This window comes from Myotis lucifugus, unplaced genomic scaffold, assembly GCF_000147115.1.
Source record: "Myotis lucifugus unplaced genomic scaffold, Myoluc2.0 scaffold_51, whole genome shotgun sequence".
NCBI lineage: Eukaryota > Metazoa > Chordata > Mammalia > Chiroptera > Vespertilionidae > Myotis > Myotis lucifugus.
In genome coordinates, this window is record NW_005871099.1 from 2,678,604 (window position 1) to 2,693,383 (window position 14,780).

Below are 14,780 nucleotides of genomic sequence, written 5' to 3' on the forward strand. Positions count from 1 at the left end.
ACAGCTAATGATTCCTTTTATGACCCACCTATCAAGATGAGTGAATTGGACCTGAAATATCATCTTGTTAAATATAAATTCAAATAAATGATCATTAGAGTAACAAACAATATGACAAACAGGGAGCAATAAAGATTTTGAACTCAGCACCATTAATTTGCAGAATGAAACAAATTATGATATTTTTCTGTGTAAGCAATTAGAAACTTGATAAAGTTATCTACAACATTTAACTCCTCATTTTTGTACCCTTAGATTTCTGAGAACCCACACAAAAGGAATTCATTGTTTCTCTTTAGATCATAAACACCTCCAAAGCACAATAAGTCTTAAGCCCAAATGGAGGATTCAAAAGAGAAATGTTATTCAAAACTCCCAAAGGCAAAATCATTTTTAAAAATCAACAACCAAAATTTTCCCAAGTGTCAACATCATATCTTTTGTTTTCACAGCCCATTTACTCTTCTCACCATATACCCCAATTTTCCTATTATTTTTTTATAATGTTTGCTCCTGGGAGAGAGGAGGGAAGGAAAAGGTGAATGCACATTTTTGCACAAACGATTACTTTTTGGTTAGCCTAGCAACATTACTTTGCGTATTGATGATCATTTCTTATTTCTTTCTTATTACTTCACAGGATCCTTTTTATCGGCAGTGGAAGAGAATATGGAGTTAACAATATATTTTCTTATTTAATATTACTCTGAGGTTAGAGTTGGAAAGCATATTTTTCTGATTATTTTTTAGCTTGTGGTTTGTGGGTGTGATTCCTTCAAATATTTTATTTTCACAAACCTTGAGCATATTATGAGAAAATAGCCAATATGTGGCTCTTCTCCATTTTTACCTTCATCCAGACTGTTACTGATTCACAGGGCAGTCTGAACCATTGAGCAGTTACTTGTTCTGTCAGAGAAGGAATGATGACTCAGAATTGTGTACCAAATTATTTCCTTTTTTTGAAGTAAACTCATTTCTAGGAGGTATGACCATAATGGATTTGCCTCCGAGTGTGGCCATCAGAATGACTGGTTGCCTCAGCTTGATTTCTTTGTAGTGAGAGCATTCTCTTTTTTATTTAAATGAATGGCTCTTAGCAGTTTTGACTTTTAAAGTCACATCCCTTAGTTTTGAGAGATTCAAAGTTTATGCGAAGTTCTTGTAGGAACTCAACCAGTAATGATATGTCATCTGGTGATTAGCTATAGTCATATAGTCATACATTTTTATAACTGTGACAAGTGTTTATTTTTTTTCTGCTCAAAACTTATCTTTATTGGCAATTCAATAAATATTGAGTCCTCTCCACACACTATACTCCAAGTCTCAATGCCTTTTCACATTATTTTTTCCACCTAGAGTTTCCTTCTTTTCTCACTTCTGCATGTCTACAAACTTCTTAGTCTTCAAAATTCAGCTCTGCCTGAGTCCTTACTGAGCTTCCAGTTGAAAATGACTTATTCATCTTTAACCCGCTCCCTCCCCGAAATAGTTTTGTTCCATGAACAGAATTGTAATTCTTAACAATAGTTTCTAGTTTTCATATAAGTGAAATGCACGGTGTCAAACTATTATAGTGATTATTGCAAAACCTTGGAAACATACTTGCTGAGCAACTCATTCATTTCTGTTTTATTTATTTTATTCATTCCCAGTTGTTAGCTTTGTATTTTGTTGAACCCCAACAATTGGGACCTTAAGACTACTTTGTTAGGAAAGGCAGGTAGTAAATTTGGGGCTGAAGATCCAGTGCTGAACTAAGTCATTCCCTTCCAAGAAATGGAGTAGCAAGATAGAGTGTATGTTGGGGATGAGTGGGGAGTGGGTCCAAAAGAGCGGTTAGTTACATCTCTGCTGCTAACCAGCTGTGTGACTCTATACAAATGAATTGACCTTTTCAGGTTCTTCTACCCACATCTTTTACCAAAAAAAAAAAAAAAAAAGATTGAACTCATGTTTTCCCAATTCCACACTATAACATATTAATATTCTACAATCTATATCTTACTAGAGTAGCCTACCCCCAATTTCCCATAATCCTTTACTTTTGTGTAGTCCCTTTAGGGTACAACACAGTTATATGCATTAAAAGACCTTACTTGCTTACTGATGCGGTATCTAAGGTTTTAATCTAATTGTTCTGGGAAAGATCTAAATGGAAAGGGCCAGTTTTAGCTCCTTTGGGAAAATTTAACCCAGAGATATCATGTGTTTCCTGTGAATCTCCAGTTACCTGAACCCATTCCTAGGATCTTTTTAAAAACCCTCCTGGGGAAAAAAACACACACAAAAAACCCCCCAACACGCCCCCCCACCCTTATACACACACACACAAACACACACACACACACACACACACACACACACTTGAGACTACAAATCCCATGATCCAAGGATCAAGGCTGGGAGCAGACAATTCCGCTCCCGTCCCCTTGTGCCCCCGGAGTGCGGACGGCCGAGAGTCACAATGGGGCATCCCCGCCATGTGCCTGAGAGAAACCACAGCCCGTTCCATCCAGGCTTGCATCTGACGCTGGCGCTGCGGCTTCCTTTAAATCGGTGCTGAGGGCGAGGAAAGATGCTGGAGCGACTGCCCGGCGGGGATGGGCGTGGGCCCCGGACATCACCTGTTCCGCGGCGCGAATGCGCCACGGCGAAGGGGGCCGTGGCGCCGGGGGGCGGGGCCCGACGGCGCCGGGGCCGGCGCGGCTCGCAGCCTGCTTCTCCCCCGGGCCCGGCTCGGGGCGCGAGGCGGCGGCGGCGGGGAGTTGTCTCCTGCCAAGGTGGCCTGGCGTTGTCCAACATGGAGGAGGCACCGGCCGCGGGCGTCCCCTGCGAGCGGGACTAATCCCCGCCTGTCGTTCCGGGAAGCGGCGCCGGGTCCCGAGCCCAGGACTCCGCTGCTGCCCGCACACCCCGCTGCGGACCCCGGCTCCGGTGGCTCCTCGGGCCGCCGGCTTCCCGAGGGGACGGCGCCAGGAGGGAGCGCGGCGGCTCCGAGTGCCCCCGAGCCATGGGCAATGAGGCGAGCTTGGAAGGGGAAGGGCTCCCCGAAGGGCTGGCGGCGGCGGCAGCGGCGGCGGCGGCCGGAGCAGGGGCTGGCGGGGCGGGGAGCCCCTTGCACACCGTGATCCCGGCCGGCATGGAGGCGGACCTGAGCCAGCTGAGCGAGGAGGAGAGGAGACAGATCGCTGCTGTCATGTCAAGGGCGCAGGGGCTGCCCAGGGGAAGCGTCCCCGCGGCCGCTGCGGAGCCGCCTCCCATGCACAGGCACGCACAGCATGCTCTGTATGTCCGGGCATATATGTACAGCTTCCCTGCACATACGTGTCGGCACGGCGGTGCATATATGTCGTCTCCGTCCCTTTTACGCTCCCGAATGGGGAGGCGTTCAAGGAAGCGTAAGCCTCCTTTCTGATGGGCAGAGGAAAAATGGTGCATTTGTAGACTTTCTGGTGGGATGGTCAAGGGTTGCGTTCTTGGAGCTGTGATTTGGGGTTGTGATTGTTGGCCTTTTGGAACCTTTTCCCTCCAGGATGGCGAGGAGAGACGCCCTCCCGTGTTTTTACTAATCGGAAAGTCTTCCATTAATGCAGAACGGATGTGCTGGGAAGTGGATAGATAGGGGCATCTACCTGTCTCTGTTTAGACCTCCTCAGCCATTCTGGGGGCGTTTTTCTTTATAAATGTCTAAATGTCTAAATGTTTCTGTAACAATACCATTAATTCCCGGGAGGTGTTGTGTTTTGTCCTTCCTTTCCCCCCCCGCCCGCCCCCCCCCCCCCCAAGAAAAAAAGGAGCGGTTTGGGTAGAAGGTCTAAAATGATTGCATCCTTTATATCCAATGTGGGGCCCTAAAATATTTTGTGGCATTAAACAGATGGGTTGGTCACAGCAGAGCAGGTGCTGTGCATGTATTTCTGAATTGGCATATGCTATTTTTTAAGCCACTGCTCTTTTATATACAAAAAGTGCCTTACAGTTTATGGAAGAACATGTGAATTTGTGGTATCTTAAAATTAGTTTCCAGTCCATACTTTTAAAAACAAAGCAGATAAATGACAACTTGCCCAGGCAACCAAGTGCTAGTCTGTCATGTTAACGTGTTCATTTCCTTCGCTAGCTCTCCATTTTCCTTCATCCTAATAAGTTAGTTGTTTTCTAATTAGTGTACTAAGAGGGTATAATCATTGTGCCTTGCTCTGCCTTTATTATTGTAAACAAATCCTTTAACTTTCCCCCTTCCCATAGAGAATAGTTCTCTATTGGTGGTCCTGAAACCATTCCCGTTTTATGATAACTGAAGGGAAAACTACAATTTTTTTCATTTGAAGTATTAGAAATATTACAGATCTGAATATATAGGTGTAGATTATTATACTGTACTTCATAAAATAAAAGTATTTTAACTTCAGCACTATCATATAAGAATATGCAAATGATTGTGTCAAATAATTACAATGTTAAATTTAATATAGGAGAACTGTAAAATGAATTATGGATACCTAGAATGTTTTATGACAATATTTTTCATATAAAATCCTAAAGGCCTAAAATCTATCAGGTAAAAACCCTATTTTCTTGAAATGAAACCACCACTGCTAGTTAAGTTAGCTCCTTATATTGACTATGTTTTTCTGTGTTTTTAAACTACTAATATATTGGGCTATTTCTTTGGTTAAAAGCCTTTCTTATCTGTTATTCTAAGTAGTACAGCTATGTACTATTTTTCTCTACGGATGAAAATTTGACTTGGAAAATATTTTGAATGCTCATATACTAGATTTCCATAATGAGGCACAATATTTCTATTAACCTTTTAGAAATGTATGCCTGCTCTACAGTTTTTCCTAAGAGGCACAAGCAACAGGTTTAGCATGCTCCTTACAAATACCAAGAGAAGTGTGAGTTTTGATTTCTAAATTCCTAACTTTTCTTCTTTCAGAGGATGTCTGAAAAATATTTCAGCCTTTGTTTTATGCACTATTTGTATCAGATAGCATACTTTTAAACTCTCTATTGATAATTTTATGGTAGAATTTTTATTAGTAGGTAATTTATGTCTTCTGGATTAAAGCTTCATCTAATTATATAAACAATATAATTTTTAATTTTTGCAACTTATATTTTATTGAAAATTTTCTATAAGAGGCACATCATTTTTAGAAAATTATTATCCCTATAGGTGATAACCAAAGAAATACTTGGCTTATCATTTAAATATTTAGAAACACATTAATTTAAGTACATATGCAAGTTACTTGAAGTTTTAAGAGATTAAGTGTTGTGAATTAGACACAGTTGGGTCTGATTTTTTAAAATCTTTTTAAGAAATATGGGTTGAGAGCCCAGGGACCTAGGTTCTTACTTTGATAATTTTAACTGATTCATGATAAATTATAAATACTTCTCAGTCATATGTGCCTCAGTTTCCTTGCTTCTAGATAAAGCAGGTGATACTTGTCTTACCTGTCTTGTGAAGACATTCATTGTGAGGATTAAAAATTCAGAAGGACGTTTTTGTTTGAATTTTAATATGAAGAAACCTTATAAATAAATAAAAAGTAGTAATGTTAATATCAGCAGTGAATGGCACTGACAGTGATGGCTACAGACAAGTTGTATATTGAGTTATTCATTATTATGAATTAGTTTGACATGTCTATATTTTACATATGGGACAGTCAGTGCAATATAGTGGAAATCCCCCAGGAATCAGGACACCATATTTCTGTGACTAATTTTATAACATTGGATTAATTTCTTAGCCTCTTTAAGCCCTAGTATCCTATACAGTATAAAAATGAATTCCTGCAGTTGCTGTATTCCTAATCTAAAATTTTATGTGACTCAGCACATGAAGTTAAGTGTCATTGCCTATTGTGTTACATTTAACAAAATATTTCAGCATTCCAGCTGACTTTACATTCTACTCTTAAATACATGTGTACCTCATTTGTAAATGAACCATTTTTCTCCTGCTATCCTATAAAAGAAAATTCTACCCTGGGTATGACAATAGCAAAATAGTGATATTGTATAAAGCATGGGGAATTATAAGCTAGAAGTTACAGGTTACAAAAATAATGCTCCTAGATTTTTGATTCGTCGTAGACCCAGGGAAATGCCCTTTTATTACTTCTTCTACTATTTATACAGCTACAGATATATCATATGAAAAGGGCTTACTAAAAGCCACTTCTGATTAGTAGAATATTTTATAAGAATTCTGTGTTTCTCAATTATTTTCTTTAGCATTCCTTTGGGCCTCCCCTCCTGTCTAGACACTTCCTCACCTGTTTGTCTTCCTAGAGCAGCAGGCCAAATCCAGGATCTAAAAAGAATATGGCATGTTTCCAGTTATATCTCAGAAGGCCTGTAGAAGAATTTGATGTGGAAAGAACTCAAGAAACATTAATTTATAATAATACAAAACTTGCCATGTTCATCATTCGCTCACTCATTGCTATTCACTCATCAGTCGTTAATGCTCATTTACTAGTTGCCAGATTTGGTTCTAGTGGTGCAAGGATGAGTGAAATACATTGTCCAGGAGTTCATAGTCAAGATTGCATTGTAGTCATTTTTCTTTTTAACAGAACAACTGTTAATACTAAACAAAAATTCACCAAAAGACCACAATTTGCTAAGACAACTTTATATTTTTCTTTGGTATTAAGCCTACATTTTCTCTTTTTATATTTTATTTTTCCATCTATCCCCTCTATGCCCTCTTCAATGACTGTCTTTCTGTTTCTCCAAGGTTTCCATGTTTTGTGTTTATTTACATAATTATAGCAACTAAGATTAAGTGTAAATTGTAAGGCAGTCTTTATAGCTGTAAGGCAATCTTTATAGGTATTTTTTTTTTCACAAGGGGAGCCTACAATATAATACAACTTATATTTGTAGGAAGTACATGGAATTATAATTTCTGATCCAAGCTGCTTTCTTTGAATTGTTTATTGTTATACATATTTGGTATTCATGAACTTTATTTTTCATTTGTTCAGTTGGATTATGTGAAATAATATCACAAAACAGTTGTTAAGTGTAAATAGTATTTCCAATAGAGGACAATTTAGTTAAAATAAGAATAGATTTTTTGGTACTCGGTTTAAATATACATTTCTCGGACTCTGAACAAGGGAACCAATTCAACAAAATGTCTAAATAATTACTTATAAGATAGTCACTTGTATAACAGAATCCCGAAGCATATGTCCTTCAAGGGAATGGTCCATTTTATTAATTGAATGTGAAACATTTCTAGAACAATATAAAGATCTAAACAATGGAACTCTTTGAGGAAAATAATATATTACAGGTTTACTATGGCTTTTACTTTCATATGGAAGAGAACACATAGGAAGGCCTATAAAGAAACATTCAAGATCATTTTCCCCAAATGAAAATATGTGGCTATACATTTTAAAACATATCTTAAAATTGTTGGAGTTAATATGGGTATTAATTTTACTTCCTGTTTAAGTAAAGGCTTCAGAGACATGCCAATACCTGAAGTTTTGTAACATTTTTCCTGGAGGAAATTGCCAGAACTACGAATTTTATGTATTTATCTTCTATTAGAAAATCACTTTGTGTATACATTGCCATTTATAGATTATTTTCTTTCTGACCCTTTTCTAATTAGAAGTAATATTTCAGTGTTTCTTTCTACCATGCTTTACATTATTAACTTACAAGTGATCTGAAATTTAAAATTTATTCTGTCCATGAGCAGATATATTTTGATAAAACAAATTAAAACCTGTAGAACTTTATTGTGATCATCTCACATATTAAGTGTGACTGAATCACTGTTTTTCCCTCCATTTTTTCTATTAATTAAAAAGAAGTAAAACTTTTCCAAAATGAAAAAGCTACATATATTAAACAGAATACTTGAAATTTGATATTTTTCTATGATTCTAATGCAGCATGTTTTTAGTTTCAAGTTTATAAATAAAGAATGGCTTACTCAAAAAGTTAATGTACTTGATTTTTGGCTAAAGGTATATATAAGAAACAATTATTTTAATTCTTTAATATAGTGATTTAAATTTGATCCTGTTTCCAAAACTATTTTAAATTATCCATCTTGTATATTTGTCTATGATTTAAAAGATATCCTTCAAATTAATTACTTCTTACAGTTTAAACTCAATGCCAATAAACATTAATAATCTAAGAATAGCAATAGTATATGTTGTAGAAAACATTACACAAGAATATCATATATTTTCTTCATCTAAGGAAAGTAGCAGGCTATATCTCACGATGCTTTAAGCATCTATTGTTCCCTTGCAAACAGATCTCAGAATGAAAATTAACTATTAGAAAAAATAATTAAATGATGTAACATTCTTCCATAAGACAGATGGAACTATTGCCTAAAAATTGCTAATTAAGTAGAATTTTTCATTCTACAAAGTTTAATATTTTATGGATATTACCTTTTTAGACAGAATAGGGTAAAATTGACTAGATGATCAACTTTATCAGAGTCCCTGTTATGTGTAACCTTCTGTACTAGAAACTCCCCTGATGTCACATTGTGGGCAAACAACAACAAAAAACAGTTGCAGCGAACTCCCACATTTTAAAATGAATATTTTTACTTATTAGTGCTGCTAGTATTTTGGAGGCTAACATACTTTGGCCATAACTTTTGATGGAAAAGGACACATCCTATGAACGTGAATGTCCTGGACTATAATGTTGCATAATTTACTGAGTTAATATATTTAATTAGGTTTGAAGTATGGCCAGATTCTATTAAGTGCAGATGTAAATTATTTTTATTATGAATACTTTCTGACTAGATATCTTAATTTTTCATCAATCATAGTAGCAAGTATTGTCTTCTTCCCCCTTTTCTTTGCCTTCCTGTTGAAAATCTTTCTTTATAAAGCAAGTAATAAAGGCATTAGATGTTTTAGATCACTTACAGGATGCTATAAAAATGGGTTCTAGCTATATTTATACTCTTATAATTTTGAGGATTTAAGAAAGTTACACCTTTTTGATACTGCTTTCCGTTGTAATAATTTTAATCATTTTCATTTTTGTTTTTGTTTTGTTTCACTCTTGTAGGAAACAAGAATTCGATAGTAGTCACCCTCCAAAGCCGCCAGGAAAACCGCCGGATCCTGGGCGTCCAGCTCAGCCTGGTCTCAGTAAAAGTAGAACTACAGACACTTTGAGGTCAGAACAGAAATTGCCTGGAAGGAGTCCTTCCACTATTAGTTTGAAAGAATCAAAGTCCAGAACTGATCTTAAGGAAGAGCACAAGTCTGGTATGATGCCTGGCTTCCTCTCGGAGGTTAACCCGTTAAGTGCTGTCTCCTCTGTTGTAAATAAATTCAATCCTTTTGATTTGATATCAGACTCTGATGCATCCCAGGAAGAAACTGCCAAGAAACAAAAAATAGCTCAGAAGGAACAAGGAAAACCTGAGGGAATCACAAAACCTCCATCACAGCAACAGTCACCCAAGTCAGTTCCTAAGCAGCAAGGACCTGTGAGGGCCCCGCATCAGCAGGATGGCTCTCCCAAATCAGTGTCTTCTCAGCAACCAGAAAAAGTGAAATCACAACCTCCAGGGACCGGAAAGCCAATTCAGGGACCTACCCAGGCTCCTCAGACAGATGAGACAAAATTGCCACTCCAAAGAGATGCAACTAGGCCTCAGACTAAACAGTCAGACACAGTAAAGGGAGAATCCCTCAAACCCTTGCTGCAAAGCCCATCCAAACCACCGACTCAGCAAGCAAGTCCTGGAAAACCTCCAGCCCAGCAGCCTGGACCTGAAAAATTTTCCACGCCACAGCCTGGACCTGCAAAACCCTCAGCGCAGCAACCAGGGCCAGGGAAGACCCTAGCCCAACAGCCAGGGACAGCAAAGCCCTCAGCTCAGCAGGTGACAGAAAGACCCCCAGCCCAGCCACCAGGGACAACAAAGCCCGCAGCTCAGCAGCCTGGGCCAAAGTCTCCAGCTCAGCCTCCAGGACCAGCAAAGCCCCCTGCCCAGCAGACAGGGCCACCAAAATCTCTAGCTCACCAACCTGGGCCACAGTCTCCAGCTCAGCCACCTGGGCCTACAAAGACACCTGTGCAGCAGGTTGGGCTGGTGAAGTCTCTGGCTCAGCAGCCTGAGCCAGGAAAGACTCCTGCTCAACAGCCTGGCCCAGCAAAACCCTCAGCTCAACAGCCTGGCCCAGCAAAACCCTCAGCTCAACAGCCTGGCCCAGCAAAACCCTCAGCTCAACAGCCTGGCCCAGCAAAACCCTCAGCTCAACAGCCTGGCCCAGCAAAACCCTCAGCTCAACAGCCTGGTCCAGCAAAACCCTCAGCTCAACAGCCTGGTCCAGCAAAACCTTCAGCTCAACAGCCTGGTCCAGCAAAACCTTCAGCTCAGCAGCCTGGTCCAGCAAAACCCTCAGCTCAACAGCCTGGTCCAGCAAAACCTTCAGCTCAACAGCCTGGTCCAGCAAAACCTTCAGCTCAACAGCCTGGTCCAGCAAAACCTTCAGTTCAACAGCCTGGCTCAGCAAAGCCCTCAGCTCAGCAATCTACAAAACCAGTAAGCCAAACAGGAGCTGGGAAACCTCTGCAGCCACCGACTTCTCCATCTGCAGCCCAGATCCCAGTACAAGGCATCCCTAAAACCATCTGTCCTCTTTGCAATACTACTGAACTTCTGTTGCATGTTCCAGAAAAGGCCAATTTTAACACATGCACTGGATGTAAAACCACTGTGTGTAGCCTCTGTGGTTTTAATCCCAATCCTGATATAACTGAGGTGAGTGCATTTATTCACTGTGTCCATGCTCTTAAACCGTATTACCGTCTTCCACAAAGGATGTTTCACTTATCGCTGATATGATAGGATGGCATTGTTTTCCTCTGGTTCTTTCCTTCTTTCCCTCCTTCTTGTCTCCTCTTCCTCTTTTCTGCCAATTGTAAGTTAGAGTTTTTAAAAACCTTTTCTTCAATAATCCTAAAATATTGATGCAATTTCTGATACATTTGGCATATAAAGCAAATATGAATTGATTGAAAGATGCTGCACTCTGTAAGAACCGCAATATTTATTATTTAGTTTGTAGTGATATTACTTTAGTTTTAAATTCATGCTCCTACCTACCAAAATTATGATACTCTTACCTGGGATCATATTTGTGCTGGGAGAACAAGTTTTCCAATTCTAATAGAATTTTAATGTAAAGTTCAATACATTAGTCAAACCACACATTCCTTTTCCTTGACAGAGATTTTGATATCCCCTATGAGGGCATTCTTCCCTCATTAGTTGAGAGTCATTAATACTAGCATAGTCAGTTCATAAAATGAAGAAGTCATTAGAGAAGGGTCAACATTGATGGGTGTCCTCTCAGAAGGACTATAGTTTATATTCCAAGTGTTGGGGCAAACCTTGTTGACATATCAAATTATAAAGGAGCTGGTAGTGCCACAAATGAATTCAAAGTTGTTTATTCTGAATGAGGATAGAAAAGTAATTTTCATCAAGTCAAGGTAAAAATTTGGCAACATTGTTGGGGGAGGGACAAAAAGCACCAAATAGCTGAAAAACTCAAATTCTCTTGAGTTAAGAAGTAATACAGTGAAGATAAGATAATGACAAAATAAAGTGAGAATAAAGATGCTTAGCATCTAAAAGAATATATTTTTAAAAGAAATCTGGTAGCCCGGGTAGGCACTGAAACGGTTTACTCTGTCGGGAGGACAGCTGTTGGTGGGCTGTGTGCATTATGTCTGGAACAGCCCAGGAAAAAAACAAAAACGACAGCAGGCAATGAAGGATTATGTGATTTAAATACCCTTGAGAGGGGAGACTTGTGTACCTTTTTTATAAAGGAAATCTATTTTATGATAATAACAGGAGTGAGGATTGATAGTATTATGTTAGTTTGGATACTTATGGGGATGAAAGATGAAAATGATGTGCATTTAAAATGTGACAACTTCTTGTTATTTTGTAAAGTATATTTTAATCAAAAGTCATGTTGAGTACCTTAACTTTTTAAATAAGTCATTCTTTAATGATAAAGTTTCAATTAATAAGAACATGCTGCTTTCAAGTTATGGAGGAAATCAGATTATAAGTAGTTTGTTTATGTATTAATATATTTTTAAATGTTGATAAAGGTATATTTCTACCTATAATATATGATCTTGATAGGAATGTCCAGTAATAATGACTTCAAGCAATAGATTATTACTTTGTAAAATATTTTCTATGTTTTTATGGCAACTTATAAGGCAGAAATATGCAGTTGAACACTCAAGCCACATACGTGGTGGGGCACAAGTAGGTTTACAGTTGTGAGTATGCAAAACACAGAGTTTATTCTTGTATTATTATTTATTAATTATTGTATTATCTTCCATATGAAAACTAAATCCACTTTTGTCCCATCCTGTATATTATTTGACTACATACCATATAGAAGACATCTTACTGTATGTTTTGTGGGATATAAAAATAACTAAAACATAATGCTGATCTTAACATGATCAAAATGTACTAGGTTAGATAATAAATGCACAATGAAATATACTAGGTGGTCAAATGATGATGGCTGTCTTAAGGGTAGGAAGTGTCATTTTCAGTGGGCGAGATTAAGGCAAGCTCAGTGGAGAAAGTGGCATTTGAGCTAGGTATATAAGGCTGGATACTGTTTCTATAGATGAAGAACAGGAAAGACTGTAATGATTTCATCCAAGACCTAGAGCCAAACTATTGCAGGCAATATTTACAGAATCAGGGATAAATCTAGGTTGGCTGAAGTGGTGGCAAAGAAGAAACAGACAATGAGATTGGAGAGAAGTTGAAGTCAGATTTTGGTCTTCCACTTTTAGCAGGTAGTGATGGGCATTCTGCTTTATGAAACTTAACTTGACTAATGTAGTCATACCTTCAATCCTTCATTCATTTTAGAAATTTGTATCAAATACATAGTTTTGAGGCACACAAATAAGTGACATGATAAAATCAAGTATTCATTAGATATAGAGTCATCCTTCAACCAGAAAATAGGGGAAATTAAAGTTGTATATAAGATATATATATATATATATATATAAATATATATATATATATATATATATATATAAATAAATTTGTGTGTGTGTGTGAAAAGTAACTTTGTCTAGGGCTTTATAGTTCACATAGTTCTTTCCTATTTGTTTTATCAAAATTAAATTTCCAAATAATTCTATGGGCATATATTTTGTTTTCTCTATTATACTAATGAGAAAACTGGTTTCCTACTGGTTACTATGGTTAGTTTACTTTCAGGATCACCCTGATAGTAAATTGCTAAGCAGAACCCAAGCTAAATCTTCTGATTCCAAGTCATGGTGGGAAGAGAGATAAAGTGCTGTGAGGTCAAAGGAAGAAGCTGTCACTGTCAGCAGGGGGTATCACGACTGTTGTAGTGAAAACAAATATTTGAGCTGGGACTGTGAAGATTAATAAGAATTTGGACACACATGAAAGGAATTGGGAATGTGGGGGCTGGTAGAGGGCCTCACTTGTAATAAAGGAAACATCCCCATATTGATGAGATGAGCTTGCTCGAGTCTTTTACACTTTGTGAGACAATGACATCATTTGAAAAATAATAACATGTTCTCTGTCAAACACATTGGGTTGTTAGGAGGATTAACTGAACCTTTGTATGAGGAAGTGTTTTGTAATATATGAAGTGCTTTTCAAGTTGTAACATAATGTGACATGGGTATTCTACCTTAAATAGATTTGACTTTTGAAGCTACTCTGAATTTGTTCTCTACATAGATACTGCATCATAAATTGTTGGCTTCTGAGGTTGCAATCAAAAGCCATTTGACCTATGGTGTTAATAGTAAAATTTTAACTTTAATTTTTTCCCCCTCTAAGGAAAAATGCAATCCAAGTTATAATTCTGAACTCTAGGAATGCATCTTCCCTAATCCTGTTCACCAAATGGCCAGTTCCTCAAACTCCTGAATTATTAGGAGGTCAGAGTTGGGAAGTTCAAGCTCTGGATAGAGACTGCGAGCCTCTGTTTTAAGAGAGATAAGATAGATGAAATTTTAGGAAAGATCTCCACTTCTAAACTGTTAAATATATGATGAGAGAGTTAACTACTCTGCATCTTTCAAGGAGGACCATACACTCTGGGTCTAATCATCCTGAAATATTCAGGTTGAGTGAACAGTTTTTCCATGCAAGACAGGAAAAGAGGCTGATGAACCTTCTGTAGCATTTTATGTATATGAATTTTTTGTTTTCAAGTTAGATGTTTATATGCAGTAATTCAATATTATTGATTTGTAGACGGGTAAAAAAGAATATTGGTCTCTTATATCACTCCTTGAAAAGACTAGGAGAATTTCTCTGATATTTCTTGTTACTAACATATCAGAATTATGACTACATTTGCTTATGAAGATCCTGGCTCTTAAATAACTACCAGGTCTCTGGGGGAAGCACTGGAAAGATACCAACACTCAGAGAAGAGCTTTAGGGAAGGGAACTTGTACTTCCTTAACTAAATTGGCCAGTTTCCCCCCACCCCTGTCTCTCTCTCTCTCTTTCTCTCTTTTCAGGTCACCCAAATTTCTGTTTCTGTGTGAGGAGGATACTGTTTAAATTAACTATCCTCTCTGGTACTGTCAAGCTTGCATGCTTTTCCAAATAAACCTTAAGAATAGACTGGTTCCAAGCCTACATTTTGATGCCAAGAGAGTGTATAGCTCTATCTCTT

General features: G+C 38.0%; 1 protein-coding gene across 1 annotated transcript in view; it reads left to right on the forward strand.

Moving 5' to 3' along the window:
- Positions 1–2,760: 2,760 nt before the first annotated feature.
- The window catches only part of PCLO (piccolo presynaptic cytomatrix protein), a 274,100-nt gene continuing 262,080 nt past the window's right edge, over positions 2,761–14,780 (forward strand). The window contains 2 exon segments of the mRNA XM_014455816.2: positions 2,761–3,273; positions 9,100–10,807. Of these exon segments, the coding sequence (XP_014311302.1) occupies positions 3,017–3,273; positions 9,100–10,807 (1,965 nt within the window). The 5' untranslated portion in view covers positions 2,761–3,016.